The 11,774-nt window shown below is 38.6% G+C and overlaps 2 protein-coding genes across 2 annotated transcripts; one reads left to right on the forward strand and one right to left on the reverse strand.

Annotated features, from left to right (window-relative positions):
- Positions 1-586: 586 nt before the first annotated feature.
- Positions 587-3,732, forward strand: LOC106403484. The gene is made up of 5 exons (XM_013844307.3): positions 587-1,464; positions 1,555-1,570; positions 1,716-1,763; positions 1,873-1,919; positions 2,379-3,732. The coding sequence occupies exons 1-5, from the start codon at positions 587-589 to the stop codon at positions 3,574-3,576; spliced, it is 2,187 nt and encodes a 728-aa protein (XP_013699761.3). The 3' UTR covers positions 3,577-3,732.
- Positions 3,733-4,195: 463 nt separating this feature from the next.
- LOC106404790 (UDP-glycosyltransferase 71B1-like) lies at positions 4,196-5,925 on the reverse strand. Its single transcript, XM_013845465.3, has one exon. The coding sequence runs from the start codon at positions 5,673-5,675 to the stop codon at positions 4,263-4,265; it is 1,413 nt and encodes a 470-aa protein (XP_013700919.1). The 5' UTR covers positions 5,676-5,925; the 3' UTR covers positions 4,196-4,262.
- Positions 5,926-11,774: the final 5,849 nt, after the last annotated feature.

The following is an 11,774-nucleotide window of genomic DNA, read 5'->3' on the forward strand; positions in this document are numbered from 1 at the left end:
TTTTATATGTTCTGTCTTTGTGTGTTTACGATCAAATAAATTTTAATATGTTCGGTCTTTGTGATCCAGGGATCAAGAGACTTGAGGAAGGATCATTGAAGAGAGGAGTACGCAGAAATACAGGTTAGAGTTTTTCTCTTCTGCAATGGAATGGTTTTGCTTCTGTCTGAACTGATTGTCTGGCTTTAGTTAATTGTTTGTTGTCTGGATGTAGTTACTTTAGGGTAATTAATTGTTGTCTCACCGTAATAAATAGAAGTGATTGTCTGGCTCTAGTTAGTTGGAATTGAAATACATTGTTTGTTGTTTGTTGTTAGATATAGGTCAAGTCATTACGGATGCGTTTATTATTTTGCCAATATAATTAAGTTAGATAGTCTTGTTGGTTGGGTACAACTGAATGCGTTTGAACGTTCCTTCTCCTCTTTCTCCTCCTTCTCTGATTTCTCCTCTTTCTCCTCTTTCTCCACCTTCTCCTCTTTCTACTCCTTCTCATCTTTCTCCTCCTTCTAGTCTTTCTCCACCTTCTCCTCTTTCTCCTCCTTCACCTCTTTCTCCTCTTTCTCCACTCTCTTTGCCTTCGAAAATGGATTTCAATCCATTCCAAGACTCTGCAAAATTTGTTGAACTACTAAATAGTCAACAAAAGGTAGTCTTTGGCAGTCAAGGCAGTGCTTCTCGGTCATCATCGCAAGTTCCTTTCTTCAGTCAAGGTACAGAGGAAGGTCGTGATCTTCCAGCAGAGCGTAAGGAACGAAGAGCGTGGACTCCAACAGATGATATAGTGCTTATTAGCTCGTGGTTGAACACGAGCAAGGATCCAGTTGTTGGGAATGAGCAGAAGTCAGTCGCTTTCTGGACAAGAGTTGCAACATACTTTTCAGCTTCTCCTAAGCTTGCTGGCAGTGAAAAAAGAGAGGGTCCTCAATGCAAGCAACGCTGGCACAAGCTGAATGAAGCAGTTTGCAAGTTTTGTGGGGCGTATGAAGCAGCCACAAGAGAGAAAAGCAGTGGTATGAACGAGAATGACATTGTAAAATTAGCTCACGAAATATTTTTTAACAACTATAAAAAGAAGTTCACTCTAGAACACGCGTGGAAGGAGCTCCGCCATGACCAGAAGTGGTGTGAGGTCGCTGCAGCTAAAAATGAAAGCACCTCCAAAAGAAGGAAGTTCGAGGATGGAAGTCATTCAGCCAGCTCTCAAGTCCCTGAAAACCCTGCTGCTGTGGATGGAACATCTCGTCCCCCGGGTGTTAAGGCTTCAAAAGCTCGTGGGAAGAACCCACAGGCTGAGGAGAAACGGCTGTCTGACTTCCAGAGTATGTGGAGCATCAAGCAGAATGACTTGGCAATGAAGGAAAGACTCTCCAAGCTGAGGATACTTGAGAATCTTCTTGCAAAAGACCCACCACTAGCTGATTATGAAGAAGTGATTATGAAAAAGCTGATAAATGAGTTGATGTAACTCACGATCATGATCTTGTTGTATCATATTATGTCTTCGTCTTGTTTCTTGTTGTTTGATCTTCATGTTTGTTGTTGTTGTATTAGGAGTACTACTTGTCATGTAACTCACGGTCACTCGGTTATGTCTCTGCTTCTTATGTTTAATTAAAATGACGAAATCTTTTCTTGTGTTATTGTTTTTATTTGCCTCTCAACTTCATCACCATATTTTGATAGAACCATATGTTGTACGCATTGTTTTACAGGTCAAGGTCAAGAAGATCGAACTTGAACTTGTGAAGGAGTACTTCTTTGTCTCTGCGTTTTAACTTCATATGCAGGTACTTCTTTGTCTCCACTTGTTAACTTGTCACATGTATTTGTCTATGTTTCTTATGGTTGTCACATGTTTATGCCTTGTAGTGGGAGCATTTGTCGTTGGTTCTCACGGACATAAAGACATTCGTCTTGTTTGTTATGTTGATCACATGTTTTTGTACTCTTGTGTGCACTTTGTATTATAATGTATCACGGACTTGTACCAAACTGAAAAGCTTGTGTCTATATGACTTTGTATTATGATGTATCACAGACTTCCATCATTTTATAGAAATTGTACTCAACTATTTTCTCTTATATATTTACACTCTCGACTTCTCTCTTCAGAACAACCCCAAACTCATCTCTCTCCACTTCTCTCTGTCTTTTCTCTTTATAACTCAATACCGAACTCATATTCTCTCAACTTCTCTCAAACTCATATTCTCTCTCGACTTTTCTCAATCAAACTTATAAAATTCTTTAATAACCATATATGGCTTCTTCTTCTCAAAACAATTTAGATGAAGCATTTGATGATGCTTTTGATGAGGTTTTTGACCAACATTTTGATGAAGCCTTTGAGAGTTTTACACTACATGGTGATCAAGAAGAACGAAGAAAAAAAGAAAAAAACGGGCTTATATCGAAAGACATCGTGAAGAAGGCCATATTCGTTTATGGAATGATTATTTCAGTGAAACTCCAACGTATCCTGAAATTTTTTTCCGGCGACGTTTTCGAATGAACAAGCCATTGTTCCTACACATTGTTGATCGACTCTCCAACGAAGTTCAATATTTCCGGAAAAAGAAAGATGGGCTTGGAAGGATTAGTCTCTCTCCCCTTCAAAAGTGTACCGCAGCCATTCGTGTCTTGGCGTATGGTTCTGCAACTGATACGGTCGATGAATACCTCCGGCTCGGTGAAACAACCACTCGGTTATGCGTGGAAAATTTTGTGAACGGAATAATATTGTTGTTCGGCGATGAGTACTTAAGAAGACCAACACCGGCTGATCTTCAACGTCTACTTGATGTTGGAGAGCATCGTGGATTTCCCGGGATGGTAGGAAGCATCGATTGTATGCATTGGGAGTGGAAGAATTGTCCCACTGCTTGGAAAGGGCAATATTCTCGTGGTTCGGGTAAACCAACAATCGTGTTAGAGGCCGTTGCTTCATACGATCTCTGGATATGGCATGCATTTTTTGGACCTCCAGGTACATTAAATGATATCAATGTTCTTGATCGCTCACCTGTTTTTGATGACATAATAAAAGGTCAAGCTCCAAATGTCACTTTTTCCGTCAACGGAAGAGAGTATCATATGGCTTACTATCTTACCGATGGTATTTACCCGAAATGGGCAACTTTTATCCAATCTATTCCACTACCACAAGGGCCGAAAGCAGTTTTATTTGCTCAACGTCAAGAAGCTGTCCGAAAAGATGTCGAGCGTGCTTTTGGAGTCTTGCAAGCTCGCTTTGCCATTGTTAAAAATCCAGCTCTGTTTTGGGATAAAGTCAAAATTGGGAAGATTATGAGAGCATGTATCATACTCCATAATATGATAGTAGAAGACGAACGAGATGGATATACTCGATATGATCTTTCAGAGTTCCAACAAGGAGAAGACACCGGAACTCCACATGTGGATCTCACGTATTCTACGGATATCCCTTCCAATGTCGCCAATATGATGGGTGTTCGGACTAGAATTCGTGATAGGCAAATGCATCAACAACTCAAAGATGATTTGGTTGAACATGTATGGCTTAAATTTGGACGTGATGAAGACAACAACTGATCTCGAATGTATCTTTCAATTTGTTATCGTTTTTTTACTTATCTTTGTTTTGAAGTTTAATATTAAAATCTATGTTAAAAATATTTTCTTTTTTAATGTTGTACTTTAATAAATAAAATCTTTTCTTAAAAAAAAGGGAAAAAAAATCTGTTTTTTTTTAAGAACCCCTAAACAAGAGACTTGCAATAGAGGCGTTAACTGTATGGGTTTCTTAGTTAGGTCTCTAACCTTATTTTAACTAATTAAAATTACTAAAAAAATACTTAGAGACCAATTAGGCTTTAGGATAAAGATGCTCTTATTAATCGTGTCCTTAGCGAGTATCTAACCAATAAAGTTGCTCTGTGATCTTTTCGTTTGGTTGTACGAAAAGCATAGTGTAATTTTTGTGCGTGTGTGGGTACATGATGTGTTTTGTCAACGTTGAACTTATAAAAGATACTTTTATTGAAGTCCTAAACCACGCATCCACGACGACTCAGATTACGAAACTGCATTACTGCAATTCTCTATGCTCTGTTACATAAACTGCAATTTTAGCTTGGCAGATCACAAAGCAGAGGTTAATAAGTTTTTAAAAATATAGAGAAATTCATGCGAAAACATCTTCCTTGTAATGTTTAGTCACTACTGAATTTTTATTCTTTAATTCAACCTTATCCAGTCACAAACATATGAACGAGCTCCTACATAACATTTTCAACCACGTCTTGGATAAACTTCTTCAAAGCGGCGTTCGAAGATCCACCATCCATCAACGCCACGTGAAGCTTATCGCTCATCTCTTTAACCTTCTTACGCATCTCGCTACCCTGCTCCATCACGCAGTTAATCCCACTCTCTATCTCCTTAGCCGTCACCACCTCCGAACCCCCCAATATATTATCTCTCCGGTAATCTTTACGTATCTCCGCCGCCAAACCAACCTCCTCCACCATTTGAAACGCGTTAAACTGTTGTTCCGCATATATAGGCCAAGCTGCTGTCGGAACGCCGAACCAAAGACTCTCGAGAGTCGAGTTCCATCCACAATGCGTCACAAACCCTCCTACCGCATGACTCTTAAGCACATCGACCTGTGGAGCCCAACTAATGATCTTTCCAATCTCCGCCGTTCGTTCAAGAAACCCCTCCGGGAGAATCTCCTCCAAGTTCGTGAAATCTTCTGGAAGAGACGGAGCTATCTTATCATCCGGTGAAGCACGACGGACCGACCAGAGGAACCGGTGGCCACTTCGCTCAAGAGCAACAGCGGTTTCTCTCGTTTGCTCCTCGCTGAAGCCTCCCATGCTTCCGAAACAGAGGAACACCACCGATCTTGGCGGTTGCTTATCTAACCAACTTAGAATCTCTATTCCCTTCTCATCTTTAGAATCGTCACCATCAGTTTTGAGGTCCAAGATAGGTCCCACCGGGTAGACAGGAGGAGTAGAGTTACTGTCGGAAAAGAACTTCAACGCTTGAGGTTCCATCTCCGCTACAGAATTTACAATAATACCCTTTGTTTCTCTCAAAGTCCTAGCTCGACTCAATATGTAAGGAAGCCATTCTTTGCTTAACATAAAAGAAGGCAAACAGTTTGCCGGAAAAGGCCGAGTCAAAGTGGGAACTTCAAACTCAAACTCAGCGTCTGAGTCATTCAGCTCACTCACGTCCAGTTTTTTCTCATCATAAAGAGACTGAACGTGGAACTGTAGTCCAAGATACGAAGCGTTCGATGTGTAGAACATATACGTCGGGAGGTGAAACTCGTTGGCAATGTCAGTCATGGACGTGCAGAACATGTCCACGACAATCCCAGCCACCTGCCGACGCTGGGAGAGTTCGGACACGGCTGCTCTGACCTGTTGTTTATAGCTGTTGATGTAAGATATGAAAGTATGCTCGGTTGATTGATCTCCGGGAGGGAGGAGGCAGTATCTGAGGCGGTTCTGGGACTCCGGGTAAGAGGAAGAAGCATGGTCGGAGAATCGTGAAGGGATGACGATGAGTGTGACGGATATGCGGTCGTCGCTGTCTACGAGAAGCTTTGCTACTGCGGTCGTTGATCGGAAATGGCCGATGCCAGGGGAAGGTATGAACACTAGCTCGAGTTCCATGACGTCTACTTTGAGTTTCGAGTTTTTGATATGATAAGTTGTGCAATGAAATTTGTGGCTTTTATCAAAGGTTTGTGGTTTTCTTTTTGAACTGTATAGTATGGCCCCATTTTGTTATAGATATTGTTATAGCAATTTATAAAACGTGTTTAAAGAAAAAAGAGCAATTTATTAAACTTGTCTTAACGTACTTTTTTTAGTTAGTGAATCTATATTTAAAATTATTGTATTAATGGTAAAATAAATAGTATTTCAAACATTTATAATAGAGAAAATGACTAGGATAACACTAAAAAAGTTTTTGTCACAAATATAGCTTCTAAGAATAAAAATGACCAAAATAACATTTAATGTTTTATCAAAAGAGATAAATATACACTTATATCCCAATGGTAAATTAATTTAGAAATTAAGATTTAGAGTTAAGGGGTAGGGTTTAGGATTTAGGGTTTAAGGTTTAGGGTTTAGAGTTTAGGGGTGGGGTTTAGGGTTTAGGGTTTAGAGTTAAGGGGTAGAGTTTAGGATTTAGGGTTTAGGGTTTAGGATTTAGGGTTTAGAGTTTAGGGTTTAGGGTTTATAGTTTGGGGTTAAGGGGTGGGGTTTAGGATTTAGGGTTTAGGGTTTAGGGTTTAGGATTTAGGGTTTAGGGTTTAGAGTTTAGGTTTTAGGGTTTAGAGTTGGGGATGGAGGTTTTGAGATAAGGTTTCAAATTTTGAAAAATACAAAAAATTTAATTTTTTCAAAAGATAAAATGATATTTTGGTCATTTTGGTTTTTGAGGGCTATTTTTGTGACATAAACTTAGAAATGTGCTATTTTGGAGATTTGCCCTTTATAATATTATCCGAGCCTGAGAGCAAAATAACAACTTAACAAGTATGGGAAAACCATCAAAGCTAAAGAACAATAATCGTAATAAATGATATAGGAGATGATTGGAACGAGCTGTAGCTTTATATTTTTGCTTTAGAAATAAAATTGTAGATTTTGTTATAAATCATGAAGTGGATTGCCATTAACCAGGCCCGGTCCAAGACCGGCCCAATACCTAGAAGATAGAGGGACAACCGAAGCCTAGAGAGAGGAGAGAGGAGAGAGAGCCGACTTCAGGAGAGAGAAAGACGGCTACAAAGCTTAGAGAAAAGGAAACCATTTCCTTTTCTTAGTAGATGTAATCTTTCCATTATTATGTTTTAGTAGTTTTTCTATTTCCTGTTGGATTAGGATATGTACACTTTCCTTTTCTCTTTATCTTGTAATCCTTATATAAAGGAACTTACATTGTTCATTAATGATAACACGGAAATATTCAGTCTCTAAACTCTCTAATTACAACACGTTATCAGCACAATAGACTCCAAAACCCTGAAACAAAACCTAACCTAAAATCCGTCACACATAAACCCTAAAACATGCGCAACTTAAAATCGATATATCTCTCAAACCCCGAGGAACCAGATGACGAGCCACATATCAAATTGAAGATCTTGACGAGACGAATCCATCCGTGCAAACCGTTTGTCGATCCGATATCAAACGCGCCCACACTCGTAGAAACAATACTCGGCGCCGTCTTGGTCTTTTGGAACCCTAATTCTGAAAAAACCCCAAATTGTTCTTGCTTGCGTTCCGGCTTACAAATACCCGATCAGCTCCAGCCCTAAGGTGTTCCTGATCCTAGACGACCCCAGTTTCCAGTTCACATCACAGCCAACTTGAGTTCCCAATCAACCCGCTCGCGAACTCAAGAAGAAGACACGTCCTTGGCGAACATCCGCGACCAGACACCAAACCATCCGATCCCGATCAGATGCCTCTCGCCTCAGCACGCGACCGTTCCAGCTCGTCCCATCTCGTGTCCGTTCGAGGTTCTCTTGGTGGTCCGGGTTCTACAATCTGCAAAACAAAGGTAATTCTAATTCTGAGAACATGAATTGAACATGGTTGTTTTGTAAAGATTGAAACCCTAAAATCAGAACTCTAAAGATGAAAGCCATACGAAAAATAGATCAAACCCTAAAGAGTAAATTGGAGCTCGAATAAGTCCGATCTCCTAAACCATAATTCGAGATTGATCCATTGATTAATTAAAATCAAAGTCTTAATGATTTTGAATCTCAAATCAAATCCCCTTGATCAAAGATCAAAGTTTTTCGAAATCCCCTAAAAACCCTAATTTTGGAAAATCGGTTTTTAAATTGTTTGATTTGAACTTTGATTGTTTGATCACCTAGAGCTATTGATAGAATTGTTTAAATTCGAATCTAAATCACTCAAACTGAAACCCTAAAAGTTTAAATTCGGTTTTAAAATGTCTTTGTTTGATGATTGATGATCTGCTATGTTAGGATTGATAGATTGATTAATAGATCTAATCTCAAAATTTGAAATCCTTAAGGCCTTGAAACCCTTAATCTTGATTGATATTCCTAAAGGCCTTGAAACCTTAAATCTCTCATTACTTAAAGATTGAAAGATTGATTTAAAGAATTTACATATTGAATGAGAGTTAGGTTGCTAGATCGTTTAATTCTAAAGCATAATAGATATACAGCTAAGAAATAGAATTGAATCTAGATCATGTTTTGTATATGGCCGTGTGGCCTAATGCATTGCTCACACTTGCGGCCTTGTGCCCTTGATTGATTAAAAGCCGTGTGGCTTAGTGAATATCAAAGTGACCGTGTGGTCTAGTAGCCGAATGGTTATATAAACCAGATTGCATTATGATCCGATCCTTAAGATCGTTGTATCACATAATAGTCGTGAGGTACAAAACATCACAATGCAAAGCCATATGGCCTAAGCATCATATTGCAAAGCCGTGTAGCCTAAAGTATTATAGATAAGACTTATGAAATCATATGCACTGATTATTTAAATTGGTTGCAAGAATTCTAAATCAATGAATTGATTGATAATATGATTTCAGATGCCGAGATTTGAACCCATGGATTATGCCATTCTAAATCTCTCTGGAGATAATTATCTAGAATTGGAAATGAACACTTCAATTGCCCTGAAGTCTAAAGGACTCAGGAAATGTATCATTGAAAGAAATGATGAAAATAAGAGCCATTACAATAATGCGCCATCATCTCACTAAGGAACTGAGAAATCAGTATCTACATATTGAGAATCCTCGTGACCTTTGGACAGAATTAAAGTCCAGATATACTATGGTATTATTACCAAAGGTCAAACATGAATGGATGAGTCTCAGATTCCAAGACTTTGAGACTGAGAAATCAGTATCTACATATTGAGAATCCTCGTGACCTTTGGACATAATTAAAGTCCAGATATACTATGGTATTATTACCAAAGGTCAAACATGAATGGATGAGTCTCAGATTCCAAGACTTTGAGACATTGGCCGAGTTTCACTTTGCCTTGTCCAGGGTCGTGTACCAACTGAGATTATGTGGAGAAGAGGTAACAGATAATGATTGTCTATTCAAGACATACTCCACATTCCATCCAGAAGATTTGTTGTCAAAACATATCTACATAGAAAGAGTTTCTACCACTTACAATGACCTGATCTCTTGCCTAACGGTGATTGAGAACGACAAAGTACTAAAGAAAGTAGTGAGATGAAATATCCTGAGGAAATGGATCAAGATGAATCCAGGGCAGCCGTGCCCAATGCAATAGATGGAGAGGCCGGCTTATCTATTTAACTAAAAAAATCTCGACATGATAATTTTATTTTAAGACTTTGTTTTGTGATTTGCTTTTAACCTACTTGATGGTTCACGATTTTTATATATAAATAAAAGTTTGTTTTGACTTCATTATGTCTTGCCTGATCTTACTTGAACATATAAATGATTTTAAAGAGTTGCCTAAAGGGCATAAAACCAAGTAAGAAATCATGAATGAGTATAGTAAGCATAGTAAAGAAACTATGGCTAAGGCATTGCCTTAAAAAGCATTATACACACCCAAAAGAACATGTGACCCATTGAAGTTATAATGTATGGTTTCCAAGTAGAAACAATGGGTAAGGAAGGAAACAAGTTCCTTTAGACTTTAAGAAGAAAAACGCCTAAGACCTTGAAAGAAAGTGGTCGAGACTATACATATCTCTACTGATCAAAACTATGCTACAGATCAGTATGATGAAGAGGCAAGAGATGTGGTAACCATATTGAGATAACACCACGAAATTTTACACTATATGGCATGATAGGATTAGCCATCCTAAAGTCTAAACTTGATGCAAAGATTGAAAAGGCACAGAGTTATCCCGTAAAAGATCTCACGTTGTGAAACATGTACACAAAGGGAAACTCATTAGGCTTAATTGTCCCAAGCACCACGACCTTATAGTATGGTCATGAGGGGGAGAGAAGATAAACCCATGATCAATACTACAAGTTCGTGTACCACTATGGTCTAAAGACCATGTTATAAGTGGCTCGGCCATAAAAGGCCATTCCTCGGCCGTAGAGGCCATGATACAAACGGCCAAACCGAAGAGGTCGTTACTCGGCCGAAGAGACCATGTTATGGTCGGTTGCAAAGACCATCACCTATAAACGGCTTGGCCACGACTTGGCCATGACTTGGCTGTATAGTGCAGGCTTGGCCGCATACAAGCCATTACCTATAAAAGGTTCGGCCATGTAAGCCATTATCTATAAGACAAAGATTCTAAAGTCTATAAGCTTGGAGACATTATGATTTACATGTATAGAATGATAATATGCATCAAGCCATATAAGTGAGCATAGATATTCCCATCTCAGATTGGATACGGGTCATAAAACCAGACATACACCATCTTAAGAGATTTTAAATAAACCACCACATACATACATGTGCCGTCTAAGATGGAACCTCAGAAGAGGATTGGGAATATATAAGAATAAGATCTTCTCCACGAAATCAAAAGGACCGAGAGCCAAAACATGGGTGATCAAATAGTGGCCAGGTACGGATTGCATGAAACAAATGAATCCGAATATTCAATATTAAAGGAGAAAGATTATAAGCTGGACAAAGAAAGATTAAAGAGTAAAAGAATGATAAGAATGGTTTTAACCATCATTGTCTTGGCAAAGATCCTCGGACTAGAGATTATAATTTAAGACGTCCAAAGAAAGATTATATAAAGCTAGCCAATTGAGAAGCTAATCAAAATGCCAGACACTGACCCGAGAAATGACTAACCAGCTTAGCATCAAATGAATGTCCTAGAAGAGACATAATCAAGTTGCTATAGAGTCTATACAAGATAGACCAAGTGTTCCATAAGATAAAGGAATCTCGGATAGAAAAAAATGCTGCATAGAATACAGATCCGAGATTATAAGAGAAACCATACCAGACATTGAGAAAAGGCTGCGCAGCTACACATCTAAGGTACCAAACCATGTAGTCTTGGGACGCCAAGCTACTAGGTAATAAAGGTCCTGGATAATATGATCTCAAATCTATAGATCATGTCTGGAACATAATGGAACCACATGAAAATGTCGACACACACACATTTGTATAAAGATACATAAAGTTATAGCACTTGAACATAAAGAGATGAACGAGGATCATGAACCCACGAATGAGTACTCATACAATCATAAAAGGATCATAGATATTAGAAAAGATAAAACGTGGAGGTTCAAGGTATCTAAAAGAGAGATGGACGTATTGGCCATATACATATACAGAAACGCCATCTGATCAACCAGTGAAATACATGGATCTTGTGAGAAGTAAAGAAACCGTGAGAGATGTACATGATGTAAAGGTATTCATGTTTTTCCTATTAACAGCATTATATTAAAGCTTGTTACACAAGGTACTCACATAGATCAAAGGAACAGATTATAAGGAGATAAACTCCTATGTGGTGGATGCTGCTACAGAATTTTCGAAATTGAAAATGGTCTGGTCATAAGAAAGAAATTAGATACAAATGATGTAGTAAGCAGCATATGGATCACTGGATAAATTGAAAGAACTGCTTCGTTCCTAAGCTGATTCATGGACTGAAAAGCAGCTGCATATAGTATGTAAAAGAAAGTGATCACGCATGATCTTGGAGTTGTATAAAAGACAATCCAATACAGTCCATATATTTGAAATTCCTTG

Source organism: Brassica napus, chromosome C5 (assembly GCF_020379485.1).
Source record: "Brassica napus cultivar Da-Ae chromosome C5, Da-Ae, whole genome shotgun sequence".
In the NCBI taxonomy this organism is placed as follows: Eukaryota; Viridiplantae; Streptophyta; class Magnoliopsida; order Brassicales; family Brassicaceae; genus Brassica; species Brassica napus.